Here is a 21,825-nt window from a genome sequence, read left to right as displayed (position 1 = left end):
GGGAAAAGTGCAGGGTGTTCCACCTTGGGAGGAAGAGCCAGCATTATACTTATAGGCTCGGCAGTGCTACACTTGCTAGCACCATAACTAAAAGAGACTTGGGTGTCTAGATTGACTACAAGATGAACATGAGTCACCAATGCAATGTCGTGGCTGGCAAAGCAAACCAAACTCTGGCACGAATCCACCGATGCATCTCAAGCAAAACCAGAGATGTCATCTCCCCACTCTACTTGGCCTTAGTGAGGGCACAGCTGGAGTACTGCATCCAGTTTTGGGCCCCCCACTTCAGGAGGGACATGGATAAGCTTGAGAGAGTCTGAAGGAGAGCCACCTGTATGATCAAAGGCCAAGAGAGCAAGCCTTACAAGGAGAGGCTGAGCAACATGGGACTCTTCAGCCTGGGGAAGAGAAGGCTCGGGGGGGACTTGGTGGCAGATTATCAGTATATAAAGGGGATGCACCAATATCTGGGAGAACAGTTGTTCACCAGGGCCCCCCAAGGGATAACAAGGTCTAACAGCCACAAACTCCTGAGGCCAATTTAGACTGGACATAAGGAAAAATTCCTTTACAGTCTAAGTGTCCAGGGGTCTGGAACAGACTCCCCCCAGACGTGGTGCAAGCACCTACTCTGGACCCATTCAAAAGGCATTTGGATGCATATCTTGCTGGGATCGTTTGACCCCAGCAGACTTCCTGCCTATGGCAGGGAGGCTGGACTTGACAATCATGCGAGGTCCCTTCCAGCCCCTAATGTCTATGAAATCTATGAAAATCTTTTCTCCTATGCCTGAAGAAGGGTGCTTGTGCCCAAAAGCTTGCAATTAAAGAATTTTTTTTTGCAAAAATCTAGTTGGTCTAATAAAAGACCAGAGTTCTATTAATCAGAACTCTACCACAAGTTCTGATTAATTTTTTAATGTACTTGGCATGCGACAGCCTCCCTTTTTCCGAGAGGCCCCAGGGCATTTTGCACCGTCTCCCATTACATTCAGTGGGATATGGGCACTGAAATCCCTGAGACTCCTTGGAGAATCCTAAGTGACTAGGATGTAAGCTATAGGGTTCTCAGCACTTTGGGAAACTCAGGCTCTCTAGTTAGGCACAGAAAAGGGAATTTAAGCCTACACTTAGGCTGCTCTTTCTAAAGCTCTCAGCCTCCCTGCTTATAAACGAGCCGGGGGAAATGCAGAAGGCTGGAAGATTTTCAGGTTGGACAAAGTGACAAAGCCTAAATTTCCCCCGCTGACTATGGGCTTGCCAAGAAAGAAGTACAGAGTGGGTTTGGGAAAGTGCTGTTCCCAGGACAATCTGCTTTGTTTTTGCATCATGGAAGCATCTGGGGAGCAACCTACTACATTGTACAATGAGTGAGACTGAAGGGAAGGGTCAGAAGGAATTTGATGAGGTGTAACAACAGTGAAGGGTGGGGGGCAGTTTTGAGAAGACAACCATTCCCAGACACCTGTCTATGCATAATCCATAGCCCTCACCATGGTGCAGTGCATTTCCAGGGGTGGCTGGGTTGTGGGTACTGATGACTTGCCCATGCTCCATAAAATCTCCCACCTCTCTGCGTGGCCCATCACTCACTGCCAACAAAACACACCTTCTCTCTTCCTAACATCCTGCCTCCTTTTCCCTGGGCTAGAATCATGCAGCCAGTGGACTAGAGAAATTAAACACAGACAGAATTTTATTTGGAAGTTGATTAAACCTTTACACTCTCCTGTTCATTGCCAGCCTACTTGAACTCTGGCCCACAATAAATCAATCTGAGATGGACGGACTGGCTCAGTACATCCCAGCTGCTGTGACCCTTCACTTGGCTGCCTTTCCAGGTCAGCAACAGAAAAGCAAAGGAAAGGATTCCCTCTCCCCACCTTGCTTTCACTAGGAGAAGGAAATGCATCAATGCTACCCCTAGCCCTATATCATTTGATTGTCCTTTGAGAAATCCGCAGCAAATACCCCACCATGTGTGGTTAGGATGCATTCATTAGGAGCAAAATTTCTCTTGCAGATTATTAGAGTACAACTTTCAATATGTCTTACAACCTTCAACCCAGGGGGCAGAGTTCAGACTCCATTTACACTGCAGAGGTTGAAAAAGGGAGGCTCCTAGCAATCAGGATGATATTTAAAACAATGCACACTTCCTCAGGGCTCTCTGTTCACCTCATTTGTCTGCCTCCCACCCCGGGGCAGGGAGACTTCATATCTCCATGCGGAATCTGAGTGCCAAGCCCTTCATCTGCTCTTCATAGTGCCTGTTGAATCTCTCGTTCTGGGCCACCGTGAAATGATTCTTCCAGTCCCCTGAAATCCCTGGTGGGAACAAAACAAATGACCACATTGGTGTGCACTGCAGAGCTATTCTGCCCCCTGGCCAGGATCTGAGAACTGTCCTCTCCTTTCCCAGTAGCACTTCCAAGGCCCCATGCTGACCATTATAGCCTGCGTGCTGGCCGGCCAGCATCCTGGTTCAGCACTCTTGACACTTCCTTTGCTTGCAGAAACAGAAACAGGTTGAGGCTGAATATTTGCACAAGTTTGGGGAAGGAGCTGGGAAAGATGCTGGCAGTATTACATCTTCAGGGATGTTCCATATAGATCATGTGCCTGAAACAGAGGTGTGCTGTAGGCCAGGGTTCAGCCACATGCATTTGTAAGCCAGATCCAGCCCACAAAGATGTTCTATCTGGCCCATGAAGGTCTGATCCAGCATGGAGGATCAACAACATGGAGCTGCTCTGTGCTGCCCATTTGCTCCACAGACCTTCCCTCTGCAGCAGAGCCTGATGCTGCGCTGGGTTTGCACTTACCCTCACTGCACAAAGACTGGAGATCAGTGGTGAGGACAAGCACAGACAGCTGGCTGCTCCGCAGGGTCAGGGACTTGCAGCCCTCAGCAAGGACTGGGTCACAAAGGGCAGCCTGTGCTAGCAAAAGGTTGCCAACCCTGCTATAGACCAGCTCTTGCCCACCCATGGTCTCAGGACTATGTGCATGCCACAAGGGCAACCTGAATAGACTTGGTAGCAAAGCAGGAAGCCTTAGCCCCAAATTCCTGATGTCTGAACTGAGCCCAAGGCAAAAAATTAGCTGTGCCCTTGAGAGAGCAGGAGCAAGATCTGCAGCCTAGGAATTATGTGGGCAGGCCTATCTAGGATATTCCTCTAACTGCTGGTGCTCTGGGCAGCCCCATCTTTAGCAGCTGGGCTTGGTTCATAGAGAAAGAATCTGGACACCAGGAATTCCTGTCATGTGAAGGTGCATTAAAAAAATATTGTGTACAGCTATTCCCAACCCTGCTGTCACACTACTGTTTCTTCTCTCCTGCCGCTCACCTTTCCTCATGAACGGAGATATACTGTGGTCCAGAGCCCAGCTGGGCATTGTTTCGTAGTTGACAGAGGGGTTCTTCTTCATCTCCTGGAATGAGGTGTGATGGAGGATTTTATTCACCACCTCCTCCTTCAGTTCCTTTCCCAGGAATTGAATTACCTTCTGTACTTCCCGCTTTGGGTCCTGCAGCGATAAGCAAACCAACCATCAGATGAGAAGGTACGCTGAAACACAAGAGTGTAGGAGTGGGTTTAACTGTCTTTAAATCCCTTGTAGAATATGATAATGCTCTTTGGGTTCCACGTGTTGCCTGATCCAGAGACAAGAGGATTTAGATCAGGCCTTAGATTAGCTTAGTGTTTTGACTCCTTAAGAATGCATCACGATAACCAGTGACTTGTCTCTCCTGTGAAAACCAGAGTCAGCAGGCAGGAAGGCACAGTAACTTCTACAGCTTGCAATGCATCCTCAGCAAGATGTTCCATTTGCCCAGATAGCTACTACACATTGCGCCAATACCACATGATATTTCTAACAGGGAAATCACCAAGTGTGGGCTCATAGTGGGATGGAGGCAAGAGGAAACAAAACCAACAGGTGTTCATAACAAATATGAAGATTAAGTTGAGGTTCAGTGCTGGTAACATCTTAGCTCAAGGGTCTCACCTGGATGCTGTTCTCTTTTGAAAAGCAGAGATGTACACTCTTTTTTGCTATCAAGACCCTCTACCCTTCCCCCTCTTCTTTTAATCAGATGGAAGGAAGGGGCTTCATCCAACAAGCCAATATCTAAACCAGGGGTGGGCAAAATGTGGCCCATGGGCAGATACGGCCCGCCAGCCCATTCTATCTGGCCTGCGGGGCCCCTAAAAAATTTAGAAAATTAGTATTTATCTGCCCCTTGCTGCCTGTCATGCTGCCCTCAATGGCTTGCCAAAACTTAGTATGCAGCCCTCTGTCCGAAATAATTGCCCGCCCGTGAGCTAAACCAACCAGACAGAATTAGAAGGAGCCAACCAATTCCTGCTGAACCATTTCCTACTCTTTTACTGGGGAACTCTGGTGCTGTGCTACATTTCTAGCACTAGATGGTGTTGCAGAAAGACAGAAATAGCACAATGCTTCCATATATGGAGCCAACAAGTACCGTTTCTGTTAGTGGTTCTAAGGAAAACTCCAAACCATGTTGCTGACCTAAGGTGAGAAGAGCCTACAGCCTGCTGCAAAAGGAAAATAACCAGTGTGCTACTCTGGGATAGGGGTTTCCACATATCCAGCATACATACCCTAGTAGAGTCGTACTGCTAATTTTTCTGGTATAGTCTTTGCTCCTAGGGGTTAAGGAAGCGAAGTGTACAGAGGGCTGCTGTCTTTTGAGACAGTGCATTTACCAAATGTACCTTGCAGACCTCCCAGTTGTCTCTTGCAGCTTGTTGTGTCCCAGCCTGCTTCAACTAATGTGATGCGCCTGTGCCAGTCAGGACTATAGTAGAGGTATCTTTTCTTATTAGACCAACATTTTTGCAAAAAACATTTTTGTAATAGAATACCCAATGTGTCTGTGGAGCACTTTGGGGGTATGACTGCACCATGCTGAGTAGTGAGGTGGAAATATTGGAAGGGGAGGAGGAAGGAACCCATGCTACAATGGCTTCTTGAAGTGAATCCTTGGGTGGGATAATCTGTATGGATTTTGGAAAGTGGCAGACTGTGATGGTCAAGATGGGGTTTGTGGGAGGTGCCACAGCATTTGTTTGTGCTTTACACTCCCTCACCTCTTTCATGTCTTCATAGTACAGGAACAGGATACGGTAGTCCTTTGCCTTCTCCCACCAGCCTTTCACATGATCATACCAGGATCCATAAGCCACTAAATCCCAAGGGAAATAAGCAACATAGGAAGAGACATTTAGAGAGAGAAAAAGAGAGAAAGCACTAGCTCCAAAAGTCCCCCCTCACCCTTCCCTCCCAGCATGGATCTAATGACTGCATCCAGAGCAGTGTGGGGTCTAAAAGGTGTAAAAGGATCCAGTGGAATGGGACAAAGTTCCTCGCAGAGAGTCTGATTAAACACTGGAACCTCCTATGAGGTGGTGGTGGATTTGCCCTGGCTTTGAGCCCTCAAACCAAAGTGAGAGAACTTTGCAAAATGGGCTTTAGTTCAGCTGCTGGATGTAAGCAGGAGAGGTCTGGATGGACAGAAAGGTCCCTCTGGTTTGGGAATCTAGGTGATCCCCTGCTCCCCCTCTTCCTTCGCAGAAAGGCATTTGCCTGCATTGTCCTCCATAGGCTGCTCTGCATTGCAATTCTTAGCTTGGTCTTAACAAGGATTTACACACTAACTGTTTATACACCATGAAAGCAGTCCAATGCAGGGGTTGGCAGGGTTTCCTGGCAGTGGACGGAATGACCCAGCTCAGGCCTGAGGCAATCGAGCACAGACTTGGCCACCTCTGCCACTTTTCCTTGTAGCCCAGCTGTGGCATGGCATGAGGAGATCCCCTCTGCTGAAGCCCTGGTTTCCTGACTAAGGTGCAAGGTGAGCAGAAGCCCACCAGCCACCAAATGCTGCCTCATCCATAACACCACCAGCCAGATTCAAAGTTTTTGTAAGCCAGATCCAATCTGGGGGCTATCGGTGGCCAACCCATGGTCTAGTGGGCTGGGATTCTGAGTTCTGGACCAGAAACTAAGGAGACATGGGGATTGATTGTGAGAGCCCTATCTGAATGTGGGCTCTGGTTATGGGTGTTATTTGTTTTTCAATGGTACTTGGAGGCCCCCATGCTACTTGCATTGTGTTGGGTGCTGTGCAGTCACAGCAGAAGGTCTTTGCCTCAAGAGTTTGGCTTTATCCATGGTAGAGAAAAGAGAAAGGGAAACAACCATAGAGAGTCAGAGCGACTTGCCAAAGGTCTCAATGAGAGACACTGGAGTAGAATCCAGTCCCGCTAGGTCCTAGTGCTGCTCCCCAGCCACCAGGCTATGCTACGTGCTTCAGTGACCTGTCTTGCCCTTGGGAATTCCCATCCTACCAACTTGGACTGCCCATAGTCTTTGTACCATTCCCAGCTTCACTGACAAGCCTGTGGGTTTCTGTCTCAGGGATGAAAAAAGTCTCTCTCAATTCTGTTCTGGGTAAGCTGCATCACACCCATTGCTGGGATCTCTCAGAACAGAGATGCTCAGCTTCCAACCTGGAGGCCAGATCCAGCCTACGAAGCTCCCCAAGGGTCCATAAATCTGGCAGTGGGGGGTCTGAAGGAGTGTTAATTGCTGCTACCCTACTGCCAAATTTCTGGACCTATAGGAAGCCCTGCAGGTCAGACAGCATGGCCCTGTGTGGTAGATTGTGCCAGCGTGCACAGATGAGATAGTGTATGGCTGCATTTGGGCACACAGAGCTGGACCAGTGTGTGGCTTCAGCTGACCCTGCACAGGATCCTGCCTGAGGACTGGCCTCAGTGCTACTCTTTAGGCCCATGGAGCCAAAAGGTTTGGCACTACTGGCCCAAACTCTTCATTTACCATTCCCAGCCATGAATTTCTCCAGGAACTCATTCCAGGGGCCAGGATCAGGATGCAGCTTTGCCATCTGGTAGAAGTAGTAATAAGAGACAGCCACATCCTTGGCATTTCGGGCAACATAGATCATCTGCAGGAAGGACAAGGGAAGGAAATGCAGTGCAAATAAAAAGCTGCCAAGGGCCTTTGACTTTCTGTGCTTTGTAGGTCTGCGACTCCACATCCCCCATACAGCCCTGTGCTTGTTAAACATGCCCTTCTGAAGGGCCTGGCACTGGTGGTCACTGGGGGCAGGATGCCAGACAAGGTGGATGGACATGCAGGGGACAACCTACATGGCCACCTCTGTCCTGCAGGTCTGGAGCCTGTTACCTTGCAATCCTTTTCCCAAAAGGAGATGGGGAGGAGCTGAACCGGGACATGGGTCTTCACTAACCGAGGGGATGGCATCTTATCCAGTTGCTCTGTGCCTAGGAAACACACAAGGGGTTAAAGAGTTTGCTGGACATGGTGCGTGCAAATGCTCTGCCCTCGCATGGAAGTGAAACAGGCATTACCTGCTGCTGGCTGTCACAGGTGATATGCAGATATGAGTAAGTGTTTACAGCACTATGTGGCTGGCTGCCTTCTCACGTAATCCTGCCAAGCCCCAGCCCTGCTAACTCACTGGCTACAAGCCCTCAGAGTTACCTTCACTCTCTTAAAGGCCTCCCAGAACTACTCCAGTTGCTGCTTGGGCTGGTCTGTCCCTCTCTCCGCTTCTGCTCCACTGAGCTCTGACTCTTCAGCAGGATTTCACACCATCCTGAGACTTGTAATCCAGGCCCAGCAGATCTTGCCCCTCAAGAGGGTGCTTTCCTGCATCTCATCCCTTACACTGGAGGTCAGTTCTCTTTGTGATTTATGGACAAGCTAAATTCAATCTCTGTAAACTGGAGCCTTCAGAACCTGTGGACAGTTTTATCACTTCTTTGTATACACTGGCTGAATCTTGCCAATATGGAGAGCTCAAGGAAGAATTGATTAGGGACCGCTTAGTTGTGGTTCTTCATGATGAAGAGATCTCACAAAGACTACAGTTGGACCCTAATTTAATACTCCAGAAGGCTGTCACACAAGCCCACCTATCAGAGTTAGTTAAACAGCAACAAATGGAAATCAGAAGTGATTCCAAGCCCTATCGGGCATCAACTAATATGGGTGCAATGCACTGTCAAGAAACCACAACCAAATATAGAATTGACCTTCACAGTGAACAAAGGGAGTGGGCTCACTGGCACCCAGCAATAGCCAAGTGGGCAAGGGGGTCAATGCCAAAGGTGTGGTGAAATCCCTGGGCATGGCTATGCTAAGTGTCCTGCTATGGAAGAGACATGTTGATGATGTAAAAAGAAAGGTCACTACACCTGTGGTTTGTCACTCAACCGCAGAAGTCCACAGAGTCACAGAACAGGACTCAGAAGATTGTACTGTTATTAGGAGAATTTACAGTCTTCATCAGACCCAGGAGTCTGGATGACGGAAATAGAGGGCAATGAACAGTCAATTCCATTTAAAATTGTTACAAGAGCAGCAGTTCTAGCTACACCTGATACTTACTACAGCCAACATAGGGTTGAGATCCTCCTTCCTCCTACTAAAAGGTTACAAGGACCTCAAAGTACTGGGATCCTTCAATGCAAAAATGACACTGAAACAGAGAACTATAGACCAGGAAGTTCATGTTGTCTGTAATCTTGCTGTGCCTTTGTTTGGCTTACCAGTCATACAAGCATGACAACTTGTCTGTTGACTGGATAAAATAGCAAACCAGAAATCCTTGGAGCAGTACTGCAGAACCAAATACACATCCATCTTTTCAGGTCTTGGAAAAATGTCAGGTGAATATAGAATATGTGTAAAAGCTGATGGACCCAAGGATGAAAACTCAAGAAGCTTATCTTTTCTATCAAAAGATAAAGAGGTACTGCTTAGAAGGATGGGCTCGTGTAAGATTCAAAGACTGTGGGCTGGCATGATACCAACAGGAAAAACTTAGTCTCCACATTGCCAGGGGTTTAGTCATCTTCCATAACAAAATACTGATATCTTCTGTTCTACACCAAAGATCCTAGAGAAGACTCATGAAACTCATCAGGGTACTACAAGCTGTCAAGCCTGGGCTTGTTAGACAGTTTGGTGGCCTTCTGTTAATGAGGATATACAGAACTGGGTGGCTAGTTGTAGGGCTCAACACTGACAATCCCTGTAGAGCTATGACCTATGACTAAATTACCAGATTATCTATGACAGATGCTGGGAGCTGATTTACTGAGCTGGAAGGGATCTGTTTACCTTGTTATTGTTGACTATTACTCCCACTACTTGGAGATGGCACAGTTACAGAACACCACAACTGAGAGATATATAACGGTGTTGAAGAGTATATACGTGCACCATGGCATACCTTCAGTTTTAAGAATAGATAATGGTCCACAATTTAATGGAGCTGCATTTAAGCAGTTTGTAGCCCATTATGATTTTCTGCATATGACCAGCAGTCTACAGTCCCCTCATAGTAACAGGGAAGCAGAATGTGCAATGCAGATCTTCAGAAAAATGAAGATCTCTATAAGGGTCTCCTGACATACCATTCAACACCATTAGAGCATGGATACAATCCAGCTGAGTTGCTTATGAGTCACCGACTCTGCACAATGACGATAGATGACTTGGTTCCAAAACTTGTCAATCCACAGAAATTTTGTGACAAAGATAAACTGATAAAGGACCGTCAGAGACAGAATTATAACACCAGGCATGCCTCCAGAAATGCACCTGCTCTTTCCCCACAGCAGAAAGTTTGGATTCCAGATGCAGGAGTACGAGGCACTGTCCATGCTAAGGTGGACATATTGTTTATATTGGGTGAAGATACCTAGAGGTCTTCTCTGTAGAAATCAAAAGCATCTCTGTCATATGCCACCTATGTACTACACTAGGTCAGGAAGTATGTCGGTTCTACCAAATAGACCAGATTTGGGAATCTATCTCCTTTAAATGAAAAGGCTTATTGATGTTTCTGTTTTGATTATTCTCTTTTTGTAGGGAAGTGAATGATAAAGACTCACAAGAAAGTGATGCGTTTCTAACCTCTCCTCTCACGACAATTTTGCAGTTCTTTGAAAATCCTTCTAGTTTCTCCTGAGAAAGAGGGATGTAGGAGTAAGGGTTAGCTACCTTCCTGAGGGCTGACATGATAACATCAGCAGGAAGTTGCCAGTCATCTTTGTGTGTGTGTTGTTGTTGCAATAAAGCCCTTCCGAGAACTAGAAGTCTCCTGCCTTTTCCTGAGCTATGAGATAGCACAGTCACCATTGCACAGAAACCACAGAAGTCATGGAGAAGAAGGGCTGGATGGGACCTCGAGAGGCCATCTAATCCAGTGGTTCTCAACCTTTTTTGTACCAGGACCCATTTGTAAACATTGATGGCCAGCCCTGAGCTAGTGCCACTCACTCCTGACCCACTACTCCTGCCAACAAGCCCCAGCCCCACAATGTGTGCAGCATGGGGGGCCCCCAGCAGCCCCTCGCAGGCTAGCACTCTGCCAGCCCCAAGGGGAAAAGCCAGAGGTCCCCACATTTTTTTCCTTTCAAGGAAAATCCATTTTTAAAGTTTGTTGATCTATTTTTAAAGTTTGCTCACAACCCTTTCATATATTCTTGCGAACCACTTTTGGTTCATGACCCACAGGTTGAGGAATGCTGCTCCCATGAACCACGCGTGCCCCCGGAGGCTGAAGAGGCACAGCAAGTGCCCATAGGCAGCAGTAGCAGTGGCATAGTGGCGGCGGTGAGCAGGGAGCTCCCCAGGCAGCCATGGAGGTGTTGGCGGTGGCAGGGGGTCAACCACCTGCAGATGCCACTGGCAGCATTGGCCGTTGTGATCAGTGATCGCCCACAGATGCCACCAGTAGTGTTGGCAGCAGGGGGTGGGGTGGTGGGGAGTGGCGAGCGGCGACCACCCGCAGGCACCACTGGTAGCATCAACAGCGCTTCTCTCAGGGGGTGCACTGCCAATCTCAGGGGGTGCACGTGCACCCGCGTCCACCCCCTACGCTTTGCCAATGGCTGATCTAGTCCAACCCCCTGCCTAAGCAGGATGCTGGGCCTCTGTCAGCCCACTGACACACCAATAGTCTAGGCCCTTCTGTGAGGCATCTTCAGTGTCCTCCTTTCCCCCACTTCATCCGCCCCCATGCCTCACAGCTTAAGCAGCAACATAAAGCCAAACACTAACACAATTAGTTGCTGCTGGGGTGCCTATTCTCTAAGCTGTCCTCCAGGCTTCTTCTCAGCTCTGCTGGCATCTCCCAGCTTGGGCCCTCCAGCCTCTGGTACTGCTTCTCAGCTTTCTTCACCGAGAGCACCTTCAATTCGCACAAGCACTGTCAGGCTCCCTTTATCTGCAATGCTTTACAGAGCTCTCAGCAATGAACTCCCTCCTCTAGCTCTGCCCAGGTCAAACCAGCCCCTGCCTCAAACGCAGGGGTTATATAGTCCCTGGCTCATCATCCTTCTGAACTGAGGCCACCGCAGCAGGTCCTTATCTAATTAGCTGCCAGCTGTTCATTATCTGGGGCTCTTCAACTTTCTACCTGTACTCTCAGTAACAGGGCTTAGCCCCTGTTACAGCTGGGATGTGCCCAGAGCCATTGTAAGTCCACTATGCTGCCTTGTTCCCAGGGTTTAGAACAGGGGTAAGCAACATTTTTGGAAAGAGTGCCAAAAACACCTGCAAACTCGGCCTGTAAGATGCTGGCGTGCCAGGGGTGGATGGCAGAGAAGCCACGAGGGACCCGATCCTTGTTGTGGCAGTGCAGGCCCAGCCCCTTCCCTGTCTGCCCTGAGGTGCATGTGCCAAGCAACATACCACACTCTGGCACCCATGCCAAGGGTTGCCTGCCTCTGGTTTAAAGTGTGCAGAGTGGGAGTCAGTGAACAGGGCATGTTTCAGGGTGGCAGCCCAGGCTGTGGTCCTGAGGCAAGGTAGGATTGCCCTGAGAGGTTGGAAAGGTAGGGGCTTGATTTGGAGTGCAACAAAACCAATGCCTTTGTCCCACATGTGTCATGTGAGAATCACAGAGAGCTGCTTTCTTCCAACATCAAACAAGGGGCTCTGCCACAATCAGACTTGGGAAAAAAAGAGTTCTTGGGCAGAATTAAGAAATATTCAGAAGCAGGAAGTTGCAGTTGAAGAAGACATCATGGACAGGATCCTATATTTGAATTATTGAAATGGAGCAGATTGGTGTCTGTACAAGAACACTTGGAGGCGAGCGGCACCACTGGAGAGAATGAAATCCATCTAGGACCACAACGACAATACAACTAGGCTTCCTGCCCCAGCTCCTCAACTGGCTCCTGTGGGAAGAGGCACCCACAATTGTCTGACTGCTCAGGTAAGACTTACCATTTATAAAGTTAGGGGTGCTCATTTCCATGAAAGGGACTCGATTGAAAATGGCATCCCGCTTACACTTCTCCACATCCCCATCATTGTAGATCATGTCCACAATCTCACTGATCCAGGTTGTGCCTAAAATGCAGAGAACCCATTGGCAGTCAAGTGTGTTCTGCCTCCTACCATGTGTCACCGGCCATACAAAGCTAAACTCCCCCTATTTCTCTTCCCTGAAAGCCCTGTGTCCAGCTAAACTTGCCTGATTTGGGGTAGGTGGAAATGAGAAGGTCGTCTGGCCTGGCTTGGAAGGCCTCCACCTGGCCCCACTTCTCCACAAAGCACCAGTAGAGGGGAATGCCATGGATGCTCTCTAATTCCCTCCTCGGCATGTGTTCCTCTTCCATCTTGGGATGCCTAAGGTGAGAAGAGAGAGAGGAAAAGATTACAATGGTCTTTACTACTTAAATAATCACTGAGTAAAGCACAGAATCAAAGAAAATGAAGATGGGAAGGGACCTCAGGAGGTCATCTAGTCCAACCCTCTGCTCAAAACAGGACCATCCCCAACTAGATCATCCCAGCCAAGGTTTTGTCTGCCCAGGTCTTAAAAACCTCCAGGGATGGAGATTCCACAACCTTGCTGCGTTCCAGTGCTTTACGACGCCTCTTCTTCTCCCCTGCCTGTCCTTCCTGAACAGTTTCATGACAGTACTCCTATCATGTGAGCTATCCTACCAAAACACAGTGTTACACCTCATGGGAACATGATATTTAGTTGTTGAGGGGTGGAAAAAATGGTACTGATTTCCATAGTGTCTCTCCCAGGAATGGATACATCTTTCTTCCCTTTCCCCTCTCTTCCTGCCAAAATAATTGATGTCTGAGACTTCCGCTTGGAAGTGCTTCTGTGGAGTTCAGCTGAGACCCCAGAACATTGTTACTGGTTCTCTGCCATAATCCTAACAACTTGCTAAAACCACACACACATTCATGTGTCTAGAAAGGAGAAATTAGAAGATCCAACCTGTTTCCCTGCTGCCAGTGGTGACACGTAGGGGGTGCATGGGGAACTCCCCTCCCCCGGTCGGTGAGATTGGCTGCAGGGGACCCACCCCCCAGGTCGACATGATCAGCTGCGGGGAGCACCCACCACAGTCAGCAAGATTGGCCATGGGGGAAACCCCTGCGGTTGATGGCTGTTAACTGGGGGAGGAGGGGGGGGACACGTGCCCCCCCTGACTAGGGAGGAATCAGTCACCCATGCTGCCCCGCCCAACCTGAAGTACCCATCAGTCTTTGTTGCCTCCCAGAAAAGATACTGTTCTATAGATCAGCAGTTTTCAACCTTTTTTCACTTGCGGAGCCCTAAAAAATTTTGAATGGAGTTGCAGACCCCTTTGAATTGTAAGTGTGGGTATTCACATACTTTTGATTGATCATATTCATCTTTCGCGGGCCCCTTACACCAGAGGTGGGCAAAACAGGGCCTGCCAAGCAATTTCATCCGGCCGACAGGTGCCCACCAATTAATTGTACCCTATCCTCCCCAGCCCACATACCTCGCTCCCACGCTCACGGGTGGGAGGGCCCCAGCCCCAGCCAGCACACACTGCTTCTGGGTGGGCCCGCTACTGCCACTGTTGCAGCTACCAGGGGAACATCTTGACTGCTCTAGGCTCCAGCATCTGCTCCCATCCCTGCTGCAGCACTCACTGCTCCAGGCAGCAGATAGAGAAGCAGCACTGAGCGAGGCAGAAGGAGCTGCAGCTGGGCAGTGGGAGCACAGAGCTTGGGTGGGCAGGGTGTGGGTATGAGTGTGTGGGGAGGGAGGGAGGGAAGGAGGGTGGGAGGTGTGGGGACCCCCTCCCATGGTACACAGCCCCCACTGCTGGTGCTTGTGGCCCATGCATGTGCAGCCACCTTGGGAGGCACAGTTTCAACCAGTTCTGGGAGCTGCACATGGCAGCAAGAAGTAGAGCCAAGTTCCAGTCTATCACGTGGGACTCCCTGCAACTCATGTGCAGCTTCTGGGGGAAAGCCCCATGTGATGGAGCCAGCAGCCTGGCCCTCCTCCTTGCCTCCACGTGCACTGCCAGGACTCTGCCGGGAAGCAGGGGGTGGTGTTCCTCGCCACTTCCTGCAGAGTCCCAGGAGGTGTATGTGGTAGCAGAAGCAGACGGCGGGCCCTCAGGGCACTCAAACCCCACACACCCACATCCCACCCCCACAACCCCACCACATATGCACACACCCCACAACATACCCTACACCCCTCCCACACACAGCCACACCCCCTCACAAACCCCACAGCACATACACACACCCTTCCCTCACCCCATCATACATACACACCCCAACCACACCCCACACACAACACACAAGAGTAAGACTTTATTTTAGCTATTATGCAATCGTCTCTATATACGCTATGCAAACACAGATAAATCAGGACAAAAATATTTTTTGAAATGCAATTAAAATATGTTATAGTAGATGTTTGATTTTAGTATATGATTTGGATTTTTTCTGGTTCCAAGATGGCAACCCCCTGCTCCCAATAGGAGTACTTCCACGGGCCAAGGGAGGGACTTCTGGTCCCAAGATGGAAGCCAGGGAGTTGGGCACGGGCTATGGGGCAGGGCTACCCTTGCAGCCCTCGACAGCTCACCAAAACACATTAAGTGGCCCTCCAATTGAAATAATTGCCCACCCCTGTCTTAAAGACATAGTCTGCAGAATCCCAAAACTCCACAGACCACAAGTTGAAAACCACTGGTATAGATCCCTGTTTTCATATCTTATTTATTAGAGCACAAAGACAAGCCTTTTGGTTAAGCTTCAAGCTCAAGACTTGAGAGACCTTGGTTCAATTTCCTTATCTGCCACAGTCTTCTTTGACCTTGGGCAAGTCACTTAGGGCCTGAATACACAGGCTGCTGACAGATGTGAAAAAAAATCCATCCATTTACCAGAAGAGGATGTGCATCAGTTTGACCCAGCTCACCCTACATCTGAATAGATTACATGCTTCAGCAGGGCTTTTTGGTGCCTTTATCTAATAGTAGACATTGGGTGAGCCAGGTCAAATTAATGTGATGCCTCTTTTGGGCATGGGCTGTGCTTGACACAGGGACACACTGAGCTGAAAGTGAAGCTCTGGGGTTTGGTTTGGTTTTTTCCACGTTTGTACACAGCCATAATGTGCTTACACTGGTGTATTTTACAGAATTGCTGAGTGCCCCAGGCAGCAACAGCACATGGGACAGCATCACTGGCTATGCTGCTGGCAGCACAGCTGGCCTGGCAGTCCAGCTATTACTACTTTTGTACTCTTCTCTCAAGGTCAGCATTCAGGACTGGTGCCCTGGTGCCACCACCCTTGTTACTCCGTGGGCAATTTACATTGATTTTATACACTAATATAAATTCTACCAGGATAGACACCAGCTATTCCAGGGGAGCAGCCTGAAATAGCTGATATTACAGCATCTTGTCATCAAGTAGTAGGCAATAGGTTCACCTGCTCACCTATAGCAAATGACTATTCCTGGGGTAAGCTGCAGATAAACAACCCTTACCCTTGTGTGGGGTGGTTATACCCCTGATTTTCTCAGGATAATTCTACACCAGATTCAAGCAAGTTATACCATGGTGGGGCTGTATGTTGTGTGTCCACTCCATGTTTGCATCAGTGTAAAGATCGATTACATTAGTATAAACATGTTGGGTGTCCAAGCACCCCGTCTCCCTGCACTGCCATTCTCCATCTAAAATGGAGCACTTTTCAACCTCTATAGGGAGCTCCGAGAGTTAAAGCTTAACAGGTATTTAGTGCAACAGTAAAGGGGCAACAGAAGTACTTAGAAAGAAAATATTAAGGAAATTTTTTTAAAGAAAGACTGCTCCAGGGTACATCAGATTGTCAGATTTCTGTGAGCTTCCCCCGAGTCTGGTGCGTAGGTGGAGTAGGATACTTCTGGGATTGGAATAAGTGATCTGATTGTTATCAAACATGTTAACTCTATGGCTCTGGAGAGTGAAATAAGTGCATTTTATTATGCAGCAAACAACTCTTTTGCAGTGAGTAATACAAACCATGTGGGTTATGATGTACTAGAAATGAATCCCTTGAACAGGAGATGGGGTTTTAGAAAGGGAAGCCCTACAATCTGCTGACTCTGAAACTCATGCTAAGCTTGGGCCTACTCACAAAAGTTAAAATGCAGAATAATAATGCTAACTGCATATTGCAAGAGGATACGAGTTCATGGCTAGGCCATCTAAGAAGGAATAATGAAGTATCTCTTCCAGGTTCTCTCGCTATATTCAGAATGATTTCAAGCAGACTCTTAGTTGTCTGGTGTCTAACCATATGAAATGTCTATCCTTGATTAATTAGTATGGTAAATATTTCTTTTGCGACTAACTCGTGTTTATGGGCAGAAAGAGACATTCTCCATATGTAATAGATGTCTCCTCCTCATTTAGTATGTTTTTCCTGGCTGTTAATCAGTTTCTTGATATGTTTCAAACTAGATAACCTCTTGTTACTGAAGAAGGTAACTCATTCAAATTAAAAATTTCTGATAACCAGTAATGAGCAGGTTTTGCCTGTCAATTACTGCTTGGGACTCTTTCTTGATTTACACAACTAAATGCTTTGAAGATGCTAAACTAAGGGTATAAAAAGGCAGTAAAACAGCAAACAGCACACATGCTTCAAGAGTGAGAAATCTCTCTGACACCAGTTGCTGATGTGCCCAACTTACTTGAGAAGTTGAAGAGAAACAGACCACCTCTTCGTTGCCTGTTTGGTGAGAAATCATCACCTTATAGCTAATTACTGGACTTTAATTTGGTTTGGGCTCACTTGACTTGATTTTAAATACTTGTAGTAAATAAAGCCTTTCTGTCACTCATCAAACGAGGTGTCGTGTCAATCCCTGGGCTAGTCCAGAATCCGAGGTTTTTATTGCTAACACAATCTCACAGCTGTGATTTCAGTGAAGCTTGAATGAGCATTGTGCCGGTAAAACACTTTGTTTTCCTCTGTGAAATCAGTGACAGACTGCTTGTTCCCACTCTGATCTGTTGATCTGTTTTTCACATCATTTCTCTTATGTGTAAGGTAGGCAGAGACCAGTCTTCTAAACCCCAAACTTCCACCAGATTTTTAAGCTAGTTTTCAGTCATTCAATTGCATGATTTCCCCATACACAGATAGTGCCCCTGAAAAAGGGCTAACCACAATCACATTCTGTCTCTAGCAACAGCTAATGAGGAGCTACGTTCATTCCTCTTTATGATCCATATGTTCATAAGTAACACACTGCTTATGCAGACACTAAACCATACCTTACACTGAACAACCAATCATCAGTTACTTATTGACCGTCTCAATAAGCTGTGTGATCAGCTATGAGTTATGAATATTTTTGTCCTCCTTGAATAAGTTAAAGTGACCAACCTGCAGTACACATGCCACAGGCAGCCTCTGTATATGGCACACAGTAGATGATGGGGGAGACAAGCAGCACAGCGGCAGATAAGGCATGGAGCAGAAAGCGGATCAGCAGATCAGGTGGGAAACAGGGCATGAAGCCGAAAGCACAGTAGCAGATTAAAAGGGGAGCACAGGGCAGAAAGCAGAGCAGCAGACTGGGTGGAGAAAGGGGCTTAGTGACCTTTGAAAAGGATGTGGACCTTATTTGTGGCATGCCTGCCAGGAAATTTAGCCCCCACTGGAATAAAGATTAAGATGAGGAAGATATAATTAGGAATGTAAGCAAAAGTTTCTCGAGGGGGAGACAAAAAGGACCCCCAGTGTAGAGGAAAGAAGGAACCCAGGCAGGGAGGCAGGAGAGTCACCCAAGAAACTACCAGGCTTGCTGGCTGCTGGGAACACAGACAACGCCAAGAAGATACTTCAAGTTAGAGAGCAGCAAAGAAGTATTTCTGGTTTTGCTTCATAGCCCTGTCTCCAAACCTAATAGTCCTTTTGTTCCTGTGTCTCTGTCTTATGTAATAGCCCTGTGTTGGCTTTTCACTTTGTAGCTTGTCTGGTGGTAAGGGTGAGTTCAGGGTGGCTGGCTGCCACAGGTATTCAGTTTCCATGAGAACTGCAGACCTACGGCATTTTGCAATCCCAGAGACCCTCTCAAAGCTGGAGGGTCCCTTCTCCACCAACCTGTAAGGTCTGGTCAAACAGGTTAGACTAAAATTTGCTAGGGGAGAGGAGTCTCCCAGGTCTGAGATCTGCTCAGATCTTCAGGAATATGTAAAAGGGCAAAGGGGAGAGATTCTGGGGCTCTGGGGTCACCCTTAAGGCTAGGCCAAGGCAGAATGTCATGCTGACAAAAATACCTTTGAAAGGGATGGTTTTCATTTTCTGCCTTCAGGTTTGTTCGTGGGAGGGAATATGGAGGAGCTGGAGCTATCTGAAACTGATAAATTCAATGATGTTCCTACCCTTTACACCCCACATTTCTGCCCCATATAAAACCCAAGATTCGTTTTTAGCCTGGAAAACTTTAAAAGCACAATCCAATGAGCACCAAGTCAATGGGATTCTTTGTTTTGCTTTTGGCAGGCATTGAGTCAGGCGCTAATTTTGGATAAATCAAATTACCATTTGGAGTTCCACAAATATTGAAGGGCTGCCTCAGTTGCTGTTCCCACTCTGCATGTCATGTGGGGAAATGGATTCCTCTCTCCAGAATGGGGCATGGTCAGCCCTGAATATATGAAATCTGGTCTATTTACATAGCATTATAGGTGAGCTCACTTCTTTTTGTCTCTTCCCTTCCCTTGTATCTTCCCTTCAGCTTGTATCTGCTCCAAACAGCAGGCCTGCCTTTGAGCTCCAATGCCCATACTCGGAAAGTCTTTCCAGATCCTTGAGAAAATGTTTGAGTGTTTAACTTGCTCCTGCTAGAGAACATTCCTCAGCTTCAACTATCTGCCATAAAAAGCCAAGTTATTATGTATCTTTAATTGCACGCTCTTGACATAAGAAATGCTGAGTCATGTGACCTTGGTTAAAAGAGGTGAATAACATATTCCAGTAAAATATATTACCCACAGAAATCTTTATTGCCATGAACAACTGGTGCCTCCTGAGACTGGAGTGGGGCACCATGGCAGTGAGCGAGGACTGCCTGCAGCCACCAGCAGCAGTGTTGGCGGTTGGGGTGGCAAGTGGGGACTGCCCGCAGTCGCCACCAGCCATGTTGGTGGCAAGGGGGTGGTGGGTGCAGGCGGCGACCACCCGCAGAAGCCAGCGACAGCAGCCAATCTCGGGGGGGAGGGGGCATGTGCCCCCCCCTTCCCCCCCTCGTGTCCTCCTATGCGTCTCCTATGCTTATTGGAATAGATTTGCTCACTCTCACTGATAGTTTGAGCCTCTTTGGGGTTTGCTGTGGTCATGTTTTTAAGCTTTTCTGCACCTTGAAGAGTAGAAGCACATTTTTTAAAAGGACAGGTGGGATTTTCATAAAATAGCTTGCGCTGCATTTTTATACTGCTCCTGGTAGACCAGAGTTAGCAGTGCTGTAGTAGGCCCTGAGAAAATTTAAAACACTAGTTTTTCAATTGGGCACCTTTCCTAGGTACTTATGACTTACAGGCACACTTTTCCTTTGCACCCGTGGAAAGAAGGACCAGGCCATAGCCCTTTGACCTGGAATATCTACAGTAGTGAGGTATTGAATAAGAGCTGCTGTGAGAGTGGTCTTGGGAAAGCAAAGAATATTTCTGGGCAGAAGAGGCGAGTGTTGACAAGGGCAGGTTGCAAATCAGACCAGGCTGCCCTGCACAGAGACCGTGATTTGCCTCAGGCTGCACGTCACTAAGCACAGCACGCTGCGAAAGGGCTCAAGCAGGGTGTGCAGGATACAGGGTGCCCCTGCTCCCAAGGCAAGCAAAACCAGTGCTCAGAAAACCAGCTTGTGCACCCACCATATAATACCTGGATGTGAGGTGACTTCAGAGGCTTTGCTTCGGGGAGACTTCTGCTCCTTATGTCCCAGCGTTGTTTCTAAACTTCCCAGACTTGTCTCTGATCAGATTTTGGTGCAGGGAGATTGTATCAGTGCTTCCTTTTTTACTACTTTGCTGAGGGAGGGTCAGAGTAGACTGGATTTAAAGAGACAGCAGCTAAATAAGCCAGGCACTGACATTCCCTGGACTTTGTCACCCCACTCTCCTGCAGCATGCAAACAGTCTCTCTTGAGCAAACTCCAGCATGGTTCTGTGCAGCTGTTGGGTTTCTCTAAGGCTAGAAATAGACACCACCAAATGAAGTGGATCAGCTGTACCTGGACACATCCTGGCACAGCTGATTCACTTTGTGGAGCGAAACACATGTCCCACCCATTGAACTTGTAGGTTAGTGGACGATATGTTCCCCTCTTCCAGATATGTGCCCCTGGCAATCTCTGGGGCATGTCTCTACAAGTCGAGCAAGGCTTTCCCCACTTCCCCAAGATGCCCCCTCAGCAATCTCCCAGCAGTCTCTAGATGCTGGGGATGCATCTCTGAAAGTGGGGAAAGGCTTTCCCTGCTTCTAAAGATATGCCCCAAGCATTGGTGATGCATAGGGGGTGCACGCAGGTGCACATGCACCCCCTGAGTGTGGCGGTGCACCCACTTCCAGAAACCACACCCTGGAGTACCTTTAAGCATGTCCCTGGAAGTCAGGGAAGCCAGAAAGGTGCCCCTGAGGTTTGAGGGGACCAATTCTGCATGGAAATTCCAGGGGAGTGCAGGACCAAGCCTCTCCAGCCCCAAATAAACCTGCCTGCAGTGGTTGGAGAGTGTAAGTGGCTCTGGGCTGCCTGCACTCTCCGACTATAAAGCAAACAGACATCTGCTGTAATAAAGTGATGTAAATTATTGCTATCTTTGGTCACGACCACATTCAAGTGTGAAGAAGGGTATGGACGTCCATTTGCTTCTGCTTTATGCATCCATAGAAAATTTTATGGTGGCACAAAGGCAACAAAAGCTGACCCTTAGCTGTCCTGGGGCCCAGCAGCACAAGAGCGTGGGTGCAGTTCTGTAACAAAAGCTTGGACTTGGTGTTCTCATGGTCCTTTTGGGGGTTTAAAACCGATGAAAGCATAAGCTTGTCTGCACCGCCTAAGCAAACCACAAGCAATGCATGACTAGAAACAGAGAGGAGCAGTGGTTTCAGTGGCAGGGCAGGGTACCAGGCTTCCCCTGTTAAGAACCTCAAAGTCATGCCTGTACTAAGGGGAAAGCAAAGTACCTTCACTCTTAGGGGTGTCAGCATCCAGGAGGGGGTGACTGCAGTACACGTGGAGATGCCTAAGCTAGCTTTAAACTAGGTAGTGCAGGCCATGATGAGTGTGGGGCCCAGCCAACAAGCAAGTGCCCCTTGAAGGGAAGTCCTCTATTCCCGAACTGGGACAAAGGGAGCTTACCTTGTCAGGTGGGGCCCTGGAATAAAGATCAGGCTAAATGTAAGTTTAACCAGCATTCAGA

General features: G+C 48.1%; 1 protein-coding gene across 2 annotated transcripts; it reads right to left on the bottom strand.

The window, feature by feature from the left end:
- Window positions 1–1,681: 1,681 nt before the first annotated feature.
- LOC102567694 (sulfotransferase 1 family member D1-like) lies at window positions 1,682–20,444 on the bottom strand. Of its 2 annotated transcripts, none has more exons than XM_019500149.2 (8): window positions 20,278–20,444; window positions 12,581–12,735; window positions 12,331–12,456; window positions 7,249–7,346; window positions 6,880–7,006; window positions 5,127–5,221; window positions 3,354–3,534; window positions 1,682–2,331 (listed from the first exon to the last, which is right to left on the bottom strand). In XM_019500149.2, the coding sequence occupies exons 2-8, from the start codon at window positions 12,723–12,725 to the stop codon at window positions 2,219–2,221; spliced, it is 885 nt and encodes a 294-aa protein (XP_019355694.1). In that variant the 5' UTR covers window positions 12,726–12,735; window positions 20,278–20,444; the 3' UTR covers window positions 1,682–2,218. The 2 variants fall into 2 exon arrangements, with proteins under 2 accessions (XP_019355694.1, XP_019355693.1); XM_019500148.2 differs by having other exon boundaries at window positions 20,288–20,443.
- Between the last annotated feature and the right edge of the window lie 1,381 nt (window positions 20,445–21,825).

The sequence above is a fragment of the Alligator mississippiensis genome, chromosome 2, assembly GCF_030867095.1.
Source record: "Alligator mississippiensis isolate rAllMis1 chromosome 2, rAllMis1, whole genome shotgun sequence".
Classification (NCBI taxonomy): Eukaryota; Metazoa; Chordata; order Crocodylia; family Alligatoridae; genus Alligator; species Alligator mississippiensis.
This window is presented reverse-complemented; position numbering and strand designations above follow the sequence as displayed.

Excerpts from the sequence above, each read along its gene's own strand:
- LOC102567694 (XM_019500149.2), bottom strand. The coding sequence starts at position 12,725 with ATGGAAGAGGAACACATGCCGAGGAGGGAATTAGAGAGCATCCATGGC. Across the intron at positions 12,457-12,580 it reads TTCCACCTACCCCAAATCAG|GCACAACCTGGATCAGTGAG; the intron begins GCAAGTTTAGCT and ends TCTGCATTTTAG. Across the intron at positions 7,007-7,248 it reads TTTGGGAAAAGGATTGCAAG|ATGATCTATGTTGCCCGAAA; the intron begins GTAACAGGCTCC and ends TCCTTCCTGCAG.